The sequence below is a fragment of the Pantherophis guttatus genome, chromosome 7, assembly GCF_059756535.1.
Source record: "Pantherophis guttatus breed Tessera chromosome 7, ASM5975653v1, whole genome shotgun sequence".
Taxonomy (NCBI): Eukaryota; Metazoa; Chordata; class Lepidosauria; order Squamata; family Colubridae; genus Pantherophis; species Pantherophis guttatus.
The window spans coordinates 13470523-13493481 of NC_142069.1; the positions used below are offsets into that span (position 1 = coordinate 13470523).

Sequence of the window (22959 nt, forward strand, 5' to 3'; positions counted from 1 at the left end):
TGCCTTTGCTTTCCTGCATGATGACCTGATACCCATAATAAAGAATTGATCACTCAAGGCTGAATATTTATTGGCTGATTACATTTTCTTTTAGAATTTCCTCTTGTTTCGGACTCCTCACAATTGGCATCCCTGGAGGTAGCTCAGGACCGCAATGATTTTAAAAGCGCACTCCCAAATCTGCAGCATTATTTTGAAAAGTTGATCAGGGTTTTTTTTTTTTTTTAATTTTGATTTATATGCCGCCCTTCTCTGGAGACTCAGGGCGGCTTACAATGTGCTAAGCAATAGCCTTCATCCTTTTGTATATTTATACAAAGTCAGCTTATTGCCCCCACAACTGGGTCCTCAATTTACCTACCTTAGAAAGGATGGAAGGCTGAGTCAACCTTGAGCCTGGCGAGATTCGAACCTGCAGTAATTTCAGGCAGCTGGTCTTAATAACAGGGTGCTTTAGACCACTGTACTACCAAGGCTCCTTGGTAAAACTTTTAACTCTGTGTTCCTCTTTCATGCAGAAACAACCAAACATTTGCACTAAGTTCTCATTCCCTAAGCTGTATTGCCGAACAACAAAGCTGTGGACTTGATAAGTCTACTACCATCACTATAGCTCAGTATGTAAAAATCCCTTTAAATAAAACTTTTTTTCTAGTAGCTTGTCATATTAAGGGGGGGGAGTCTTGTCTTGAAGTAGATTTTTTTTAGCTAATCTCCGATTGAAACCCAGCTTCCCTTACTAAGCCTTGCAAACATCGTGTATATTTTCCATCATGTTCTCAACGAGGTCCAAGTAGACTCTCTAACTTGATCTAGACTTGTCCGCAACTGTGTGTAGACACATTCCTACACTCTGCAGGGGTTGATGGATAAATGTAGGTTGCAGATGGTTGCAGACAATGCCGATGCACGCACCTCCCAAATCTCTACTATGCATTTTGTGGAGATTTGTGTCCTGCACGCTTGATTGGCTGATACAATTTCCTGTTGGGAGGCCGGCAGAAGGCAAGGCACATTCGCACGACAAAATTGGAGCAGCTAGATTTGCCAACCTTGGCAACTTTAAGCCCGGAGGACTTCAACTCCCAGAAGCCTGGCTGGGGGATTTTGGGAGTTGAGGTCCTCCAGGCTTAAAAGTTGCCAAGGTTGGAGACCCCTGAGCTAGAGGACAGACTTGTGGACGAAGTGAGGAGATATAAAGGCAGCATATAAGCATATAAGTCTAACCCTAACCTTACACAGAGTATCGGGGTAGGGTGGGATGGAGGCAGGCACCAGTATTATATCAAAGCATACCTATCCATCTGAAAACATCTTAGTCTTGGCGATTCTCAAGTCATCCAACTTGTCTCAAAAGTGCTTTTTTAAAGAGGCAACTGGACTTCCTTTGTTTTTCCTTGAAGATGTTTCACTTCTCATCCAAGAAGCTTCTTCAGCTCTAACTGAATGCCAGTCAGACCTGAAGACGCTTCTTGGATGGAGAAGCAAAACGTCTTCAAAGAAGAACCAGAAACTCCAGTGGCCTCTTGAAAAAGCACCTTTGGGGTGTCTTTAAGTGTGTGTATGTGTGTGTATAATGACAACTAGGAGAGGGTAAGGACTATGTGGGTTTTCTTCCCTTTCCCCTCCCTCCTCACCAGTGTAGGTCTTGAGAGTGACCATGAGTAGCCATAGCACGCTTGGGAAATAGCCTCGCTGGCATAGCTGAATGATGAGCAATCTAGCTGCGCAGGTCAATTCCAAAATGCTGCAGAATGCTGGTTCAGATGCTTCTTCTGTCTACCCTTCGAGAAATACAGGTAGTCCACGACCATTTGTTTAGTGACTAATTCAAAATTACAACAGCACTGCAAAAAATGACTTGCAGTAGATCCTCGCACTTAAGGACCGTCATAGCATTTCCCCGCCCCGCCCCCCTTCCCATTTACATGATCAAAATTCAGCCACTTGGCAATCCATTATTGTGACATTTGCGATGTCCCGGGGTCACGTGATCACCATTTGCAACTTTGCCCGCTGGCATCCAACAAGCAAAGTCGATGGAGGAAGAGCCAGATTCACTTAATAACGACAAGTCACTTAATAACTGCAGTGATTCACTTAACAATCATAGCAGAAAAGTTCGTAAAATTGGCTGTGACTTGCTGAACAACTGACTTGCTTAGCAACAAGGATTCTGGTCCCAATTGTGGTTGTAAGTCAAAGACTACCTGTCTTTTAGTTTCTCGGGCCAAAGGTAAGAATGATAGGTGAGGCTGGTGGGAACAGTGCAGTTTCTTCTATTTTGGATTAGTTTGATAAGTCAGGCATTCAAGCTAGATCAGGCTACTTCTATCGTAAACCTACAGTAAAAATCATGCATGTCTGAACTAGGGAAGTCTTGTCTGAGATGTTTACTCAGGTTACATTCCTGTCGTAGCCTCAGCCCTCATTTATCTATTGCCTTGGACAGCCTTCTTTCTGTACCTCATGGCCATTCCCCCAGCCCTCTACAATATACTGTATGTTCCTAGGCCCTGGATTTCCAAATCACAATTCATGGCTTAGTTTAGAGGTACATTAGAGGCTCCAAAGTTAAGAGGCAATCCCTGTATGCGAGTCTTTTCCACAGCTGTTTGCAAAAGCGGGAAAAATGCTAAGACCTTGGAATTAATCAGGGTGGAGGTTGGTTCTCCAAGCTTGTGGGTTGGTTTCCGAACGTTTCGTTACCAGACGAGTAACCAGGTAACATCTTCAGCGGAGTTTAAAAACTCCCTATACTCCCCTGAAGATGTTACCTAGCTTGGTAATGAAATGTTTGGAAACCAACCCACAAGCTCGGAGAACAAACCTCCACCCTCGTCGTCCACCCAAGCTGCAGATATTCATCACCATTGCAAACCCTTGGAATTATATTGACTCCATTAGCTTGTATATCACTATATCCTTTTTCTATTTTTGTCCTGACACCACATCCGTTTTTTCCTGAATCTACCTAACGGCTTGTGGGCATTTAGAACCTTAAAATGTCCTCAGGATATATGGAGGACATGAGGGATGTCACTTTTTAGCATTGCTGGTACTCTTCTAACTGGGTAGCAGAATCTGTGGAGATCATCTTGAAGTAAGTAAGTAGAAAGGGTCCAAGAATAGAATGCTAGGAACAATAATGGCAGGGGTTATGGCAGCCACAAAGATACAACCAAAGTCCCAGGTTTTTTTGTGTGTGTGTTTTTTTTTTCATGTGGTTGTAGCCACAATCTTTATTACTTTTGACTCCCTAGCAAAGACTCCTAGGAACATCTTTTGTACTTTGCTCTAAGGTCTAAATTCTTTCACATACTACCTATGCTTAGAGTTGTCTTTGCAATTTTTATATTCCCATTTCCAAATAATCCTAACTATAGCAATGAAAATAGAGTCTAAAAGAGCATAGCTAACTGGAATTGGCTTGCTTTTAATATAGCCTGGTTTTACATCTCCTAATTCTGGTTGGAAGTCTGAATATGTGTTGGGTTTGTTTTGTTATCTGCATTTTTTTAAAGTTTTAACTCCTGCTGTTTTTTAAAACAAACAAATGAAGGCAATGGCATATTTCCAAGGAAGGAATAGATCATGGTCTTGGCATCCTTTCTCAAAAAATCTATTCTGAATACCATCTGATTTTATGTAAGAAAAGACAAGGTCTCTATCTTAAATGTCAGGCAATTATTACACTGATATTTTCCACCAGTGTGAAGTCAGACCATAATAAATGCACAAACATGTGCCTGCTCCTGATTAGGCTACGATTCCCCTGGGGTGAGTGGGCACAGATATTTAAAATTCAGGTGTCAAGGCTGGTAGCCACGAGTCAAACGATGTTTCCCATTTTGGGTTCATTCTGCATTTGGAGTTGAACCATTTTAAAGATGTTCTGTTGATCAAGATATTTGCACATTTTGCAGACTTGTTAGCAAAAATGAAGTCAGGGAAAGTCTTACGTCTAATTCAATACACAGCTATTCCCTTGGTGCTCTCTGAGCTTGGTTGTTTTCTTGCAAATGCTTCATTACCCCAAACTAGGTAATATCATCACGCACTTTGATGTTACCTAGTTTGGGTAATGAAGCATTTGCAAGAAAACAACCAAGCTCAGAGAGCACCAAAGACCGTCTCATTTCAACCCTGAGCTACAAATATTCTCCTTTATCGGTACAGCTATTCCTGACATGGAGAACATCAGTTTTACTTTACTTTTAGTTGATATTAGAAACGAGGAGTCAGTCGGAAAAGCGGCCATGAATCAGGCAAGCTTAATTTGTCACCATAAATACAGCTGAACATACTGTGTTCAACGCCGGACTTTTAGAAGCGATCGAAACCTGTCTGACTGTATAGGGATCTTTTTTTAAAACTGAAGATCTGAATTCTTCCCATAAGGTTTTTGAATGCATGTTCCATTTTGATAATTACTTACGTGAAAAGCAAAAGAAAAGAAACTGAATTCTTCCCCATGTCTACTAAGTACAAGACAGAGCAACTAACACCCCATCATCAAACAAGATGAAGCTTTAAGAAACACTCAGAAATGTTTTGGGTTAGATTATAGAATGCTTTAGAGCCGGGGTATCAAACTCAATTTCATTGAGGGCCACGTCAGGATTGTGTTTGACCTCAGTGGGCCGGAGTGGGTGTGGCCAGGGTGAACATGGCTCAACATCACTTGTGTCAGGGGCGCCTGTGGTGGCCCAAGTGCTCTGCCAGTGAAAACGGGCTCCCAAGCTCTGTTTTTGGCTGCGATGGCCTCCTGCAACCCACTGCCAGCAAAAACAGAGCTCGGGAGGGCTGCCCGCGGCCCTCCCCAGCTCCGTTTTCACTGGCAGATGCACTGCGGGGCAGACGTTCGCTGTTTCCAGGGCGGCCCTGCGGATCAGATCTAAACACATGCGGGCTAGATGCGAACCGTGGGCCTTGAGTTTGACCCCCCTGCTTTAGAGCAACTAACTTAGCTGACTCTTGAATTGTACGTGTAAACAGTTTCTCCCGTAGGTAAGCCTTAAGCAGCCTTGACTCAGCAGTTGAGAGCATTCAGGTGACTTTCTGGTCTGGGAAACTAAGCCTTGGGAAGTTAAAATTATCCTGGAAGAAGGCACATTGTCAGGAGAATTACATGGATGGATCCACAAAGTCACAAAGAACAGTCCCGCCAATACTGATAGGGCATGCCACTAGTATATAAAAATAAAACAAACCCCTCTCATTTCCAGCACTGATGACGTAACCTAATTTGGTAATGAAACGTCTACAAGAAGACCACCAAGCTCGGAGAGCACCAAGGACTCCACAGTTCAACCCTGAGCTACAAATATTCTCTTCTATCTTAAGTCACAAAGAGTTAAGCTTGGATCAAAGGAGACTGCACTTGAAATTAGTTTTTTTTTTTCATCAATAATTTATTTCATTATATTTCTATCCGATTTTGATTTGTCTGGAATTCTGGTAGTTGTAATCCCAATGTGTGTGCAGTTTACTAAATTAGGGAATACTGCTGTGGACATTCAGATCGTGGACATTTTAAGATGGGTAGATTCAATTGGATCTGCCCATATGCTGTCTGTTCCAGTGTTACCTGAAATGGGAGCTGTGAGGGTGTGAACATGAAATGGTCTTCAGAAGATAGAGTGTTGTGCTGCTAATGATTTAGTAATGCTTTTACTCTGTTTTCATTGTTTTAGTTGGATTTATGTTTTTATTCTCTGTGCTACTTCTCTTGGGATTCTGTGGTAGAAGAAAGGTGGGATATGAATGAACGTATGTTAATTTACCAGGAATCAGATCTTGAACTGTTTTTTTCTGCAGAACATCTTCCAATTATTATCCGGCATTATCCAATTATTCTCTGCTGCTGATATGCCAACTTGATATAAAAGCTACAACACTTTGACCTGCTGTTAAACTACTTGATCCAATAATCTTCCTACCTACAATACGTGTTTGCTTATTTATAAACTTGATGTAGAACACCTCTCGGACCCATAGTAGCAATTGCAACGGCAAACAGTGTACTCTAAACCAAGTTGCAACCGATCTTGAGTTCTCTTGCATTGAAATGAACATTTAACGAAATATATATAAAGCATTTACTAACAAAGTTCCTGAAACAAAAAAACCCACACTTTTTAAAAAATAATAACCTCTGTTGCATTCATATCTTTGGAAAGATATTCTTTCCATTAACAAATTAAATAAATAAATATCCCTATACTAGTAAATGTCTAAACACCAACGGCATACAGCATGCATTTACAATATATTGCTTGCTGCTTGGGACAGCACAAAACTCTTCCAGAATAATACAGGTTTTAATCTTGATACCATCGTTACAACTGGCTCATAGTATTGGCTCTGCTTTCTGCACAGTAACCCTTAATGTTTTAGATACTACAATTAGGAAAGGGAGGGACAATAGACTGAATGCATGTAATTTCATCTTCTTGCACTGTATATAAGAATGAAACCTTAATTTCAAAATTTATACTTACCCGGTTTTGCATGATGGACACAGGTGTGCGCACATATTCATGACAATAATGGACAAAAGTAATTTTGCAGGTAAAACGCTGCTTGTAAAATCAGCTTGCTTTGCTAAAGTTTGAAGAAATATCCCTCCTCCCAAATACAATACAGTTTTTAGTATGAACTTTTAAGAGACAAAAGTTATGAGAAACCTCTTGCTAGATTTGCAAACTGCAGAAATAAAAATTGCTAGATTCTTCCATCTGGCTACTGCTGCACTTTCAGCCTTTTTGTTCTTTTTTTTAAAATTTGCAAACAGTTGCGGAAAGGGTACATTGCTTGACTTCAGCAGTGGGCGGGAAGGCATTTCTTTTTCTCCAAGTCTTGTAATTGAAACGTGTCCCTCCCCTTTTACTCTGACAGATGCCAGTCTGACCTTTGGCAAACCTCATGTATTTTTTTCCCAAGCCCCTCTCCTGAAGAACGGAGACAGTGATTCTGGCTGACAGTAGAATCTGGGATATAAAACCCGTTTTGCCTGTGAGTAAATACGGCCCAATCTTGCAAGCTTTCCTCTTATAATAATTCAAAACCAGCCAGGCTCACATGAATTAAATATGGATTTGCATATTTTCCCAGGAATACTTGCCATAGAATTTTTACTCCTAGAAAACCTGGAACATAACTGATGTGTTTTGCAGCAACATCAATGATGTATTAAAAATAATAAAAGTGGGTTTAAGGAAAAACCCACTTTATTTTCTGCTAAATTAATAATATCTGCATTCTCAGCTGAAGGAAGCTGTGTATATAAATGACACTTGCTCATATCCTGTTTTCGCTTCTCTCTCCCTCTCTCTCTTGCTGATACTTAAAATATTTATTTTATATCGATTTATTAAATTTATTTTATTGATTCATTAAATTTATATTGCCTCCCATCTCACAATTGTGACTCTGAGCAGGATATATAGTTAAAACATCGAGCAAAACAAGCAACATCATTAAAATAGAAATATTAAAATACAGTTAAAAACAGTTGAAAACTTAACCACAACAACTGAGTTCATTCTGGGTTTATACACAATGCAACCATTTAATGGGCTGCTTCCAAGTTTTAACGGTTTTTCAGAAGGGCTGGAGCAGGGGTAAAATCCAGCAGGTTCTGGAGAACCGGTAGTGAAAATTTTGAGTAGTTTGGAGAACCGGCAAATACCACCTCTGGCTGGCCCCAGAGTGGGGTGGGAATGGAGATTTTGCAATATCCTTCCCCTGCCATGCCCACCAAGCCATACCACGCCCACCAAGCCACACCCACAGAACCGGTAGTAAAAAAAATTGGATTTCACCACTGGGCTGGAGCCAAGCTTGCTTTGGGGAAGAATGATATTCCAAAAGGCATGTGCAACACCAAAAAAAAAATCTCCTTACCTTTTGTCATCCTGTCAATCAAAGCTTTGTGGTCACATGCAAAATGTAATATTTTAGAAATAAGGACTGGCTTTTTCCAGAAAATATTTTTGACTCTGGTAGCACTAGAATGTGTATAATTTCAAATCTCATGCATCGTCATATAGAAAAGATTTGACATGATGCTACACCAGGGGTGTCAAACTCGATTTCATTGAGGGCCACATCAGGGTTGTGTTTGACCTCGAGGGGCCGGGGTGGGCGTGGCCTGCTCAATGTCACTCATGTTGGGGGCGCCTGTGGCAGCCTGAGTGCTCTGCCAGCGAAAACAGGCTCCCAAGCTCCGTTGCTGGCTGCAACGGCCTCATGCAACCCTCTGCCAGCGAAAACTGAGCTCGGGAGGGCCGCGTGGAGCCTACTTTTTGCTGGCAGAGGCACCACGGGCCGGCCCCTCACTGTTTGTAGGGTGGCCCCACAAGCCAGATCTAAGCCTCCGCGGGCTGAATCAGGCCCCTGGGCCTTGAGTTTGACACCCTTGTACAATACTCTCATTTAAGCATTGTGCCATCCACAACAGTTTTGTAAATTGTTTCTACTGTGATGTGGATGTGTAGTTTTGCCTCAGAAGAATAGGGAAGCTGCTTTCAACCCTCAGCTAACCATGATTCACATCTGTGGATAGTTTTGTTGCATATATGAACAGGTGCCCTGTAGCTTTGGTTCGGTCTGATTATTATTTCAAGTAGTTCTGACGAGTAGCAGCCAAATAAATTCCACCATTGGTTTTCTTTAAAAAAAAAATAAAAAAATCTAGGGATGCACAATTCTGTCTCATGAAGGTTTACAGAACTGGCATTCAAGTCATGTGTCATGTTAAGCCGTTCTTTTACTTAGTTGCGGTTTATTGAATTAATCACAATTGGATGAATTCATATCATGAGCTAAGCCATCAACTGTGACTGGACTTGCCCCAAACCTTAAGCCAAAACCAGATAAACCACATTATTAATATAATTGGTGAGTTAAGTCAATATGTTTCCATGAGGCTTGCATATTCAATAAAACTATCTTTGATTATTCTAAAACAAGAACAATTGGTTGTATTTCCTTTCTTCATCTCCAACTAAATCTCTATTCCTTTGATATAAGGAATAGAACTGGTCCTTCTGAGGTAATCTCTCCCCCTCCTCCTCCTCCTCTTTATTACTTTTTTCTGCAGTAAGTTATACATTTGAGAATGCATTCAACCTCTTTAGGGACCTGGGAATGACCTGGTCCGGCTCAGAGAAAATTGTCTTGTTAAGGATCAAACAAATTCCTTGCCCAAGATCCGTGACTCCATTCTCCGTTTGGCAGTGGAGTTCCCCAGATTTACAATATTGGGGGACTTTAATCTGCTTTCCCTGGAAAATGGGCTCTGGGGTAGTTCAGAAATTCATGACTTCCATGGAAGTCATGACCTCAGGTCATCCAGAGTCCAATTTGGGACAGTGGTCTCACTTTGGATTTGATGTTCCTGTCAGAGCAGTGGCAAGGTGGAGTGTGAAGAGACCAGGTTCACACATGAAGGTCCAATGTAACTGATTTATGGCTAAACAGCCTATATACAGTAATCTTCTCAATGAATGGTTAGCACCTGCTTGGAGTTAGATAAAAGTTAATAGAATTCACGGGAGGTTGGACTTAGTCCGCTTGAGTCTATGTAGGGATTCTAGGCTGATCCCTCTTTTATCTTTACTTCCAGGTTCTGCCATTTCTTCTCCTACATCAGTAGAGCTCACACTGTCCCCTTTCGTCGTGGTTGGAGCATGCTGTGATTGTGTGCACCCACTGCATGGAGTTGGCTTGGTCCACTCCCAGTGACTGATGAATGCTAAGTGGTTTCAGAGGGAGCTGGGGGTTATTCCTATTGGTCTGTTGCATGGTCCATCCAAAGCCTTGGTTCTTGCTTGGAATAAGGGGATTGGATTGTATCCATGCATTCTCTCCTTTCTCAGGGATCCTGCCATTCCCCCTTGGTTTATGGAGGAGTTGAGGGAGATGAAAAAGGAGAAGAGACATCTAGAATGTCGCTGGCGCTCAACAAGAAACGAATTCAATCGAATGTGGGTTAGAGTTAAGGCCTTCGTTGACAGTAAGGATGACGAAGCCCCAATACTTCTCCATGCTTATTGTATGGCCCTTCTAGATAAGGGGGACTCAGAGTACTACTTATAGGGGCATGCAGAGGAATTTGCATTTCATCTGCTGGATAAAGTTGCTGGGAATAAAGTTATTCTCAATTGGACACTGGCATTGTCACAATCCAGAGGAGGTATTTGGGGAGGATTCTTGCCTGGTTGTCTAGGAACAGTTTGAGCCTGTTGGACCTAAGGAAGTGGACAGGATCCTCGGGACTATAGATTCACTGCTCTTTAGATCCATGACCCTCCTGGCTTATGAAACCAGGCCAGAGGGTGCTGTGTTAGCGGGTACTAGCAGTGCTTAATTCTTCTGTTAACTGAGGGGGTTTTTCCTTTACTTATAGAGGACTTGGCTTGCCTCCTTCTCAAGAAGCCATTGCTGAATCCCACCGTACTGGATAATTTTCATCCGGTTTCTCACTTCCCTTTCTTGGTGAAGGTGGCAGGGGAAGTGTTTGCTCAGCCGCTTCAGAGATTCACGGAAGAAATGGATTATCTACAGCAGTGGCCAAAATTGTGGAAACCTTTTGGGAAAAGTGTACTTTCTAAAACTAGCTAATAACACCACTTATTTTGGAGTAGTACCATAAAATTGTATATCAACGGAAAGATCATTTAATCAAGAATGTAATGCAATGATTTTTATGAAGGGATGGCTATTAGAATAGCAATTACAGTATAAAGAAGAAAAGTGAAACACGTAGAAAAAATGAGATATACAAAAATTATCACCATGTCAGTTAATACTTAGTTGGGTAACCTTTAGCATGAATTACGGTCTTACAACGTCTTCCCATGGAGTGAACCAAGTCTTTTAGTTCTGCAGCTGTTCTAATGTGAAACCAAGATTGAATTATTGCTTCTATTAACTGGGTTTTATTGCGGGGTTGCTTCTGACTAACAAGTTTCTTTAGTCGGCTCCATAGATTTTCAGTTGGGTTAAGGTCTGGGCTATTCCCAGGCCATTCCAGCAGTGGAATAGGATTATCTTGAATCTCAAAAAAAAAAAAAAAAAAAAGTGGTATTAGCCATAAAACCTCAAAAATGTACTTTTCCCAAAAGGTTTCCACAATTTTGGCCACTACTGTAGATCTTTTTTTTAGTCAATGTCATTTCTGTCAGGTATGGATCAGAAACAACACTGGTCGGGGTTTTTTCAGTGTGGTGGGATGGGATGGTGGTAGTACACTCATCCTTGCCCTACTTGACCTCTTAGTATCAGCTTTTGATACCATCAACCCTAGTGTCCCTCTGGACTGGCTTGGAGAAAGGGGAGGATGGCACAATGTTGTGTTGGTTCACTTCCTTGCTTCAGGATCAATTCCAGCCCAGGTTGATTGGAGTGGGTAGAGGTCCCTCCCACAGGACCTTCTATGGGACTTCACAAGAGTTTGATACTTCCTTCTGTCCATTTTAATATCTACAGGAGGCCACAGGATGAGTTCATCCATCACCATGCTGATGATGCTTAATTATATACCTCAACCCCTGGCAATTTAAGAGATGTCGTATCCTGTTGTTTGAAGATTGTAAGGGTCTGGATGGGGAACAATAGGTTCCAGAACTTGAAAAGACTGGCTCACTTTTCATTGTGGGGCCTTCTGGCTGCAAGATTTTGTCCTCTTTGGTGCTGAATGGGGTTGCAGTACCTCAGACCTGATGTACACACAGTCTGAGGGTTCTTCTAAAGTCATGACTCCTGCTTGATGAGCAGGTAAGAGCCATGGCTAAGAGGACGTTAGCTTGGCTTTTCTTGTGTCCAATTGCTCCCATTCCTGGATTAGCAAGCCTTACTTGTACTCACTCATGTCCTGATAACCTCCAGATTGAACAACTGTGATGCAGTCCATATGGAGCTTCCCTTGAAGAGTATTCAGAAACTTCAGCTAGTATGAAAAGCAGTGGTACAGGTAATTAGGGTGGGCACTCCAAGTACATGTTACACGTTTGATGAGTTGCATTGGTTGCTAGTTTGCTCCTAGGTCCAATTCAAGCTGCTGGTTTTAGCCTTTAAAGCCCTTCATGGGAGCCTTGGTAGTACAGGGGTTTAAGGCACCCTGTTATTAAGCTTATTAAGACCAGCTGCCTGCAATTACTGCAGGGTTCGAATCTTGCCAAGGCTCAAGGTTGACTCAGCCTTCCATCCTTTCTAAGGTAGATGAAATGAGGACCCAGTTGTGGGGGCAATAAGCTGACTTTGTATAAATATATACAAAAGGATGAAGGCTATTGCTGAGCACATTGTAAGCCGCCCTGAGTCTTCGGAGAAGGGCGACATATAAATCAAATTAAAATAAAAAAAAAATGGCAAGGGATTGATTATTATCTGAGGGACCCAATTACATCAGCCTGTTCCATTAGATCTGGCAGATAAGATGTGCTTCAGGTCCTGTCTGCTAGGGACTTATACTTGGTGGGCCCAAGGAGGTTTTATGGAATATTCTTCCCTGAAAAAATTAACCCCATCCTTTTTGATATCCCCAAAAGTCCAAAAGACTTTGCTATCTCCTCAGGCCTGGGGCTCCCAAGCAACCAAAAACACTTTCTGATGGCTCCACTAATGAATGCGCCATTTTATCCTTCTTTGCCCGGTGTTTGTAGGTCTAATTTTTATGGTATTTCTTAATACAGATTTTATATTTTCGCTTTTATTGGTTATTTTGATCAGAACTGTTGTTCTCCATCCAGAATCGCCTCTGGTGAGATGGGCAGCTACATAAACTTGATTAATAAATAAATAAAATCGGATTGATGTTTACATGCTCATTGCTGATTTTGTTTAAAGTATCTGTGTCCCAAGTGTGCCTGATTGAACCTAAAGAAAACAACAAATCCTAGTTACAGCAAATTACTTCTGCCTTCTAGTTGGCTAGTAACCAAATATACATCTGTACTGCTAAAAGTTGGGTTGCATAAAATCAGAGAAGGTTTTCAGCGGGAGGCAATCTTTAGATCCAACCTATTGAGAGTTCAGGTGATCATGGTGAACAGCTTTAAACATTAAGGTCACATGTGTAGTGGAGATAGTATATGAATCTCTTTATTTTATTTTACCTGTTGCATCTATTTTTCCTTTTCTCTGGAAGTTTGAGGTAAAATGCCTTCATTTTACCCTTGTGACCACAATCCCATAAGGTAGAGTGTGCTGAAGAATAATGGTTCCCCTAAAGCAGGGGTGTCAAACTGGATTTCTTGGAGGGCCGGATCAGCATTGTAGTTCTCTGCCGCAAGCTGGCAGGGAGGGGATGGGGAGCCGGAATGGACGCCTCCTGCAGCACCCTGCCGGTCAAAACGGGGCATGGGGGGGCGTACCCGGCACCTCATTTTTGGCCTCCATCGTTTCAGCAGCACTCTCCTGGCCGAAAATGCACCCCACAAGGCCCCTGTGCAGCCCATTTCTGGCTGGCAGAGTGCTTCTGGAGGCCAGGGTGGCTGAAAATGGGCCTTGCGGGGTCTCCACGTGGCCCATTTCTGGCTGGCGGAGTGCTGCTGGAGGCCAGGGAGGCTGAAAACGGGCCGGTTCTTTGATATTGGCCCTAAGGGCTGATGTGGGCCGCGGGCCTTGAGTTTGACACCCCTGCCCTAAAGCAATACAGTGAATTCTACAGTTGAGGGAATTAAATTGTGGAGTCTTCTTTCTCTTTTTTTTCTAATTTCATATTTATACAGGTGGTTGTTGAATTACAACCGTTCGAAGTAACAACGGGCGGCACTGGGGAAAAAAAGTGATTTACGATTGTTGCAGTATCCCCATGGTTACGTGATCAAAATTCAGGCATTTGGCAACTGGCATGTATTTATGATGGTTGCCATTTCCCAGGGTCATGTGATCACTGTTTGTAACCTTCCCAGAAAGCTTCCCACAAGCAAAGTCAATGGAGGAAGTTAGAATTGCCTAATGACTGATTGATTCATTTAACAACTAAAGTGATTCACTTTACGACTGTGGCAAAAAGGTCATAAAATGGAACAAAACTCATTTAACAACTGCCTTGCTTAGCAATGTTAATAAAAGGAAAAATAAGATGAATGGAACAAAATTAACAAAAACTAAAATGCCAAAAGCAGAAAAAGAGAAAAATGGAAATGGAAAAAGAAAGGATTCTCCCTTTTTTGTACATAATTTGCAATATTTATAGACATTTAGGTCCTCTTAGAAATCATATGGTATGTGCTTATATTTGTCTTGCTGTTATGATGTGTTGTATGTATGATCTTGTATGTATGTCATATTCTCACAAATATTTTAATGTTCACCTACTTTAAATAAAATTTACTCTCATGGAAAAGTAAAATGGGAGACTACGGTATCCTTTTAGGGTTGTTATTAAAATTGCTTAGATGCACTTTGGCTACAAGATCAAACAGGAACGTATAAAACTATGCATAGTATATAGAGAGTGGATAAAGAAAAGTCTTTATCTTGTAGTAGGAGAATGGCAGGGTCACCCGGTGAAAATTTATGGATAATACCTTCAGGAAGGACAATAGGAAGGAAGCTTTTTGTCATAGAGCACAAAATTAACTTGGGAGATTTATTGCCACAAGAGTTGGCAGTGATCATCAACTTTGATGACTCTAAACCAGGATTAGACAAATCCATGTTTAGGAAGGAAAATGTGTCACAACTGAAATATGGAACTTTGCTACATGTTTATGACCACAATTGAGCCCCATTTTTGCTCAATTTTTGCTCCATTTACGACCACAATTGAGTCCCATTTTTTGTCGCAAAAAAAAAAAAAAAGATCACATAAGCCTGGGACACTACAACTGTCATCAATATGAACCAGTTGCCAAGTGTCTAAATTTTGATCACATCACCATTAGGGATGCTGCAATGGTCGTAAGTGTGAAAAACAGTCATAAGTCACATTTTTCACTGCCATTGTAACTTTGGTCATTAAGTGAATAGTTGTAAATTGAGGACTACCTCTATTTAGGAGATGCTAGAAATCAACAAAAGAGACGTGGTGGCTCAGTGGCTAAGACGCTGAGCTTGTTGATCAAAAGGTCGGCAGTTCAGCGGTTTGAATCCCTAGTACCGCGTAACAGGGTGAGCTCCCGTTACTTGTCCCAGCTTCTGCCAACCTAGCAGTTCGAAAGCACATAAAAAATGCAAGTAGAAAAATAGGGATCACCTTTGTTGGGAAGGTAACAATGCTCCGTACGCCTTTGGCAGTTAGTCATGCCAGCCACATGACCGCGGAGACGTCTTCGGACAGCGCTGGCTCTTCGGTTTTGAAACAGAGATGAGCACCGCCCCCTAGAGTCGGGAACGACTAGCACATATGTGCGAGGGGAACCTTTACCTTTACCTTTTTAGGAAACAACAGTGGGAAGGCCAAAAGCCCTACTAAGCAGGTATATACAAAAGTATGAAGGCTATTGCTTAAAAGCATTGTAAGCCGCCCTGAGTCTCTGGAGAAGGGCGGCATATAAATCAAACTAATAAATAAATAAATAAATAAGGAGATTGTTGTTCTCAGGTGCTTTGGTGGACTTCTCTGGAAGGAGCAGGTGCCAGATCTGTCTTTGATCTAAGAATCTTTGTTGAGCTCTTCTGCCACTGAAGATGACTACCAATAAAATGGGAAGGGAAGTACTCTGGAGAAACTTTGAGGAACACCAAAGGAAGACCACCAGAATTCCTCTGTGGGACATGGGTCCATCCTGAATATCCCAAATAAATTCTCCTTTCTTCTTTCTTCTGCTTTTAGGTATACAAATGCTCTCTGTCCAGCCAGACACCAAACCGAAAGGTTGTGCTGGCTGCAACCGTAAGATCAAGGACAGGTATCTCCTCAAGGCCCTGGACAAATACTGGCATGAGGACTGCCTGAAATGTGCCTGCTGTGACTGCCGTTTGGGGGAAGTGGGCTCTACCTTGTACACCAAAGCCAACCTTATCCTCTGCCGCCGAGACTACCTGAGGTAGGACTGACATTCTTCAGCGCACCCATTGCAATTTTTTTTTTTTCATCATCCCTCTTTGGTTCCCTTCCCTTGCACCGCATGCCGTGTAGCCCAAATGAAGCCGGCCATTTTTGACTGTTGCTACGGATACCTTGCCACATGGATACACCATGGCAAGCATACAAATGTGGCTTCAAGCAGGGGGAGTAGCGCATAGTCTATAAACTGATTTGAGTCCATGCCTTCGCACATCTATTCCACTCAATGGGAGATTTTTTTTTTTAGACGCGCTAAAGTAGCTTTGTGCTGATATCAGTGTGTTCTGCCATGTCTTTATTAACACTAGTGACAAAATAAGTTTGTAGGCAACTGTTTAACACAATTGCTTAAAAATCTGTCAGATTCCTGTTTTTCTCTTTGCCTCTAAGCCAATAGTAAGAACATGATAAAACTATTCCCAGTGCAGACCAAGGATGCAGGTGATGGGAAGGTTGACAGGTAAAACAGTCAGGGGAAAAAAAATCCTTTCCTAATTTGCCACAGATCTTTGCTTTGCAGGACACTGCTATCAATACATTCTTGATTCAGTAAATTAAAAAGTAATATTTCTTGGGCTCAAATCCCAACCCTCCTTCTCTTTTTCCCCCCGAGTTTTCTGCAGTGAACATTGCTAGAATTTGGGCCATTAAGATTTCCTGACAGGACTTGACCTGCTTATTTTATTTTCCTAAATAACAGTCAAGTGTCGCTCTCACCTTTGTTCAAATTGTGTAACCACAAAGTCGTTTCTGTGCGGTGGTTGACAGCCAGCATTTTAAATATCAAGGAAGAAGAGGCAAGCCACAAAACACACAGGGCCAGAATGCAGGCTTATTTTCTGAATCTGATGATTATAAAAGTCTTTTTCAGAGCTTGTGAGGATTCATGGATGAACTGTTTTATTTTCGTCAAAAGACGAAACAATGATAAAATCTCTGAAGCAATGATGGTGACAATTATTGTTAGCAGAGACCTTGCCATTTATCTTTAGAATTTGTCCAACGCACTTTGTTATAGGCGAACAAGCTCAAAGACAATAAAAAAAAAACCTTCTTAATTTCAGCAATAGTTTGAGATATCTTATCCTATCCCCTTTGCACATTTTAAAGTTCCAAATGGGAAACAGTTCTTCATTCTTTCTTGTTAAGACTCGTGCAACATTTCATACAGAGATGCTTAAGTATGTGATATTGTATGCAAACATTTCAGATATTGCTGGCTATTATCCAGCTGATCCTGCTGAGAGCTGACAGTTCACATCAAAATTATTTTACGTGTCAGTCAGAGATGCTAACACATAATCAGCATGTTTGCTTTCAACATTCAGATGGGAATGTTTAAGGCAAACATCGGGACCTCTTTCGAGAGAACGTAGTAAGGGAAGTGAATTTGGTTGACATATGTTTGCAGCTGTCTAGATAGCTGCTGTGGTGGTGGACACAGAAATTCTCTTTTTTTAAAAAAAACAGTTTCATGGGGGGTGGGAGAGAGAGTTCTGATATCTTTCCATAGAACTGAATGGAAAAAATGAGAAACTGAGAAGCTGCTAATTTCTAGAGAGATAGTCCTGTACTTTTCCCACTACCAGAAGTCACACAAATACATATATATACCTCTTGGACACTTTGCTATTAAATAAATTTCAACACCCCATATTCCATCGATGAGTTTCCCCAAATTCCTCCTTTCGAAGAAATTTCAAGGCAAATTTCTTTTGTCCAGAACTTTGGTGAAAAGTTTCAAAAGGTCACTTCCTAACTTCAAGCAAATGCCAATGAGAATGTTAGAATGGGTCTTTCACAAAAAAGATATATATTGATCTTTTTCAGGAGAACTTGGTATGGTGGAATATACAGCTAGAGTGAGGAATGGAGTTCAGATATTACCGTACTTTTCGGAGTATAAGACACACTTCCCCCCCCCCTAAAAAAGGGTGGAAATTGTGTATTTTATACACCAAATACAGCCAATTTTGACCTCCCAAAACCCTGCACATCCCGTTTTTGCCAAAAACAGGGCCATTTTTCAAAACGGGTTTGGGAGGCTTGCAGAGTGCTCCTGGGGGGCGGGGAGGGCAAAAATGGGACGCACAGAGGCCAAACTATTTTTTTCTTGTTTTCCTCTTCGAAATCTTGGTGCGTCTTATACTGTTCTGCCCCAGCTCCGGATTCCCGAGGATATTGACACACACCAACGGTCCTTATCAAATTTATTAAGTAGCAAGAATAAACCAAAGTCTGGCAAAGGTTGGCAACCAGCCTAGAAAACAAGATACGATAAGACTTTTCCAAAAATGCTCTGATGATAATTTGATAATTAGAAGTTGTTTCCAGCAAGAAACTTACTAACAGTGTGTGACTTAAATAGGCTAAGGGAGTGGCCAATTATCCTCAAGCCCTTCTCTTGAGTAGACCTCCTCCTCCTGAGTAGCCACTCCTGCCTTTTGGCAGCCCTGCATTGCTCGAGCATTGAGGAGAGGCTCCTCCACTTCGCTCTCTCCACTTGAAGGAGCCTCTGGAGGTTCTGAAGGCCCTGGCTGAGTCTCTGCCTCTGGCACCACATCCTCTTCAGCCTCCTCGCTGTCCGACGTGAGCGCCGGCTGCGGGCCGCTGGTGGGCCACAACATATACTCTGGTGCATCTTCTAGTCCGAAAAATACGGTAACTAGCTTGGAATCACTGCATAGGTGGAAGCAACAGAGACTTGCGCCCCCCCCCCCCCCAGAAAAAAAATCCTTTGAAACTTTACCTGGTTGCTCCCAAGAGAGTGAAGTTAGTCTGAGAAGATTCTTGTTATAGGCGAGTGACAATCAAGAAACTTTGCTGATCATCTCATGGTGTCGTTCTGTATGAATCAGAATCAGAGTAGATTCTGGAAGGGACCTTGGAGGTCTTCTAGTCCAGTCCCCTGCTCAAGCAGGAAATCCTATACCATTTCAAACAAGTGAATGTCCAGTCACTTCTTAAAGTCTCTTCTGGTTCTTTGCATCTCACATTTGGCCATTTGATAAACTCAGATGTAATACAGGTAGTCCTCAACTTCCAACAGTTCATTCATTGACCGTTACAACGGCCCTGAAAAAAGTGACCGTTTTTCACACTTAACAACCTCTGCAGCCTCCTCACAGTCACGTGATCAAAATTCAAGTCTTTGGCAACTGACTCATATTTATGACGGTTGCAGTGTCCCAGGGTCATGTGATCCCTTTTTCCAATCTTCTGAAAAGCAAAGTCAGTGGAGAGGCCGGATTCACTTAGCATCCATGTTACTACCTTAACACCCTCAGTGAGTCACTTAACAACTGTGGCAAGAAAGGTTGTAAAAGAAATGTTGGGTTCCATTGTGGTCATAAGTCAAGGACTACAAGAGCCTTGGTGGCATAGTGCTGTTAAGTAGCACCAACTGCCTGCAATTACTACAAGTTCAAATCTCACCAGGCTCAAGGTTGACTCAGCCTTCCATCCTTTCGAGGTAGGTAAAATGAGGACCCGGATTGTGGGGGCAATAAGCTGACTTTGTATAAAAAAGAACACAGCTTGGGGTGGGGGGAAGCGAAAGCCCTACTAAGCAGGTATATACAAAAGTATGAAGGCTATTGCTTAACACATTCTAAGCCGCCCTGAGTCTCCGGAGAAGGGCGGTGTATAAATTGAACCAATAAATAAATAAATACCTGTAGTTCTTCAAGAATTCCCTTCCATTATTGGAATAAGACAAAAGCTGAGGAGAAAAGGACGCAGTATTCTCACCTACCCCACCCCCGGCCTTATTATCTGTCTTTGTTTTAATTTGTTGAGTACAATGAAAATAGGTAGCCTTATTAATTTAGAGAAAGTTAAATTAAAAGACTGAAACATGGAATTTTTTTTGGAACCCAGATGGACTAGGAAAAAAGTACCAGGATCAACCAATTTCTTCATAACACCTTTGATTATTTCTGGGGGAAAAAACCAAGTTGAGCTTTAGAAAATTCACCCGCCAACTGTCTAGTGAGCTCGTAAGCCAAGAAGCAAAATAAAATGGATTGCACAGCAACTTGATTGTTCTGTAACCCATGGGAAACATTAAAAGAAAATGAAATAATTGCCTAGGAATTCCACCGGGGAAAGTGACGGTTATTCAAAGTAGACTGCATGTTTTGCATACAAAAATTCCCAGGTTCAAGCCCTGGCATTTTCAATTAACAGGGTCAGATAAAGAGTGACGGGAGAATTATTCCTTGTCCTCCTGGGGCCAGGCCTGTGTTTACTACAGGTAGTCCTCAACTTAACAACAGTGACCATTCAAAGTTACAACAGCACTGAAAAAAGTGACTCAGTACCGTTTTTCACAGATATGACCTTTGCAGCATTCCCATGACCATGGGATCAAAATTCAAATGCTTGGCAACTGGTTCATATTTACAATCATTGCTGTGTCCCAAGATCATGTGATCACCTTTGCAACCTTCTGAGAAGCAAAGTCAACAGGGAAACCAGATTCACTTAACAACCGTATTACTAACTTAAAATTGCAGCGATTCACTTAACTACTGTGGCCAGAGAGGTCGTGAAACGGGGCAAAACTCACTTAACAAATGTCTCACTTAACAACAGAAATTTTGGGCCGAATTGTAAATCGAGGACTACCTGTAGTTATTTTGGATCAAAAAAGTTTTGAGCCAAAAAAAAAAAAAGCTTGATTCCTATGATTTCATGGACACGTCCGCCTAGATTCTTGCCCAGGAAGTATGGAAGTAGCTTACCACTTTCCTTGTGTTTTAGTATTCCTACATGGACTCCCACCCAAGTGTTAAATAGGCCGGATCCTCCTTACCTTTCAAACACAAAGTCAGACACCCCTGCCTGCAATGGCTCTCCTAATCCAGTGGTGGGTTGTCCCCAGTTCGGACTGGTTCGCAAGAACCGGTAGTAAAACCGGCGGGAGGCTCTGCCCACTGACTCGGACGTCATCAGGAAGCGCGCGGCCCCATTGCGAACCAGTAATAAAGGTAAGTAGAATCCACCCTGCCCTAATCCATAAATGTCTTGAGGTCTCCCAGTTAATACTTGCCTAAAGATTGCAGTACAGGAAATCCTCGACTTACGACCTTAGTTGAGCCCGAATGTTTACGTTGCTAAGCGAGAATTTGTTAAGTGAATTTTGCTCTATTTTAAGAACTTTTCTTGCCACACTTGTTAAGTGAATCCCTGTTAATAGCACTAGCAATAGCACTTAGACTTATATACCGCTTCACAGTGCTTTTACAGCCCTCTCTAAGCGATTTACAGACTCAGCATATTGCCCCCAACAATCTGGGTCCTCATTTTACCGACCTCGGAAGGATGGAAGGCTGAGTCCAACCTTGAGCCTGGTGAGATTCGATCTGCCAAACGGCTGGCAGCCAGTGATCAGCAGAAGTAGCCTGCAGTACTGCACTCTAACCACTGTGCCACCGCGGCTCTGTACTTAACTCTGTTAAGTTAGTAACAAGGTTGTAAGTGAATCTGGCTTTGACTTTGCTTGTCAGAAGGTTGAAAAAAGGTGAGATCACATGATCCCGGGTGTCTATGCAGGGGTGAAATCTACTTACCTTCCTTACTGGTTCGGAAGTGCACATGCCGTGTACGCAGACCTTCTGCACATGCACAAAACCAGCACATGCGTAGAGGGTAAAAAACACATTACTTCCTGGTTAAAACCAGGAAGTAACGACACCCGGGCGGGTGGGCGGAGCTTTGCGCCGCCATCGCTACCGGTTCTCCGAGCTACCGGCCATGATCGCTACCGGATCGTCTGATCCGGTCCAAACCGGGAGCATTTCACCCCTGGGTCTATGACAATTCACTATGGCCATCTTGCCACAGGACAAGTCACTGCAGGACAAGAGTTATACTAATAACAAAGAAATGGTATAATGGAATAATTATACTAATAACAAAGAAATGGAATAATTAAAGAAAGGATGCAAAAGGGAGGACAGAATAAAACCTTAATGGCAAAAATTGAAATATTTATTTGTTTATTTTAAATAATTAAATAGAATTGTTACACTGTCCTGCAGCAAGTTGTCCCATGGTGAGTTTCCCCACAGTGTGTTGGCCTGTGGTGAGTTGGCCATGGTGAGTTGGCAAGTTGACTATGCAAATTGTCCCATTCCCTGAGCCCGGGGCAGTGCGACCGTCATAAATATGAACCACTTGCCGAGCATTCAAATGTTGATCAGGTGACTATGAGGATGCTGCAACTGTTGTAAGTGTGAAAAACAGTCATAAGTTCACTTTTTTTTCCCAGTGATATTGTAACTTTGTATGGTCACTAAATGATCTGTTTGTGAGTCAAGGACTACCTGTAGTCTCTAGTGAGGTCAAACTACGCTAGATTAAACCAGCTAACATACCTCATATGTGGGCTCATTCTCCCATTTTCTGATCTAGCAATAGCACTTAGACTTATATACCACTTTACAGTGCTCTCTAAGTGGTTTACAGCCTATTGCCCTCAACAATTTGGGTCCTCATTTTACCCACCTCGGAAGGATGGAAGGCTGTGAGCCTGGTGAGATTCAAACTGCCAAATTGCAGGCAGCCAGCAGTCAGCAGAAGTAACCTGCAGTACTGCACTATAACCACTGCGCCACTGCGGCTCATCTAGCTAAGGAGCTCCCCCCTCCCCCACCCTGTTGCTTATGCTTAGACGTGCTATTTATGTTAAACTTCCAGTTGTTGCACTTAAAGTAATTGCAGATAGTCATTTGCCTCATTACATCCGTATGTACTTAGCTATGCGATGAACCTCTTTTTTTTTTAAAGCTCTCATTTTTAATGCTAATTTTGGAGGTCATTAAATGTGTTGTTCCCTTTTGTAGGCAAATAAGCTTTCCTATTGAGTCACTGATTTGATATGGATCTGAAGGATAAATTACATCTACTGATGATCAGATTCAGGTTAAGTT

At 42.1% G+C, this 22959-nt stretch overlaps 1 protein-coding gene across 5 annotated transcripts in view; it reads left to right on the forward strand.

Moving 5' to 3' along the window:
* The window catches only part of LMO3 (LIM domain only 3), a 115445-nt gene that overhangs the window by 11778 nt on the left and 80708 nt on the right, over window positions 1–22959 (forward strand). For 4 of the 5 annotated variants that reach the window (XM_034402717.3, XM_034402719.3, XM_034402718.3 and 1 more), the window contains exon 2: window positions 15791–16004. In XM_034402717.3, coding sequence (XP_034258608.1) covers window positions 15799–16004 — 206 coding nt within the window. In that variant the 5' untranslated portion in view covers window positions 15791–15798. Of the gene's footprint in view, window positions 1–11900; window positions 11981–15790; window positions 16005–22959 lie in introns of those variants that run through there. The other variant, XM_087873663.1, reaches the window with a different exon arrangement.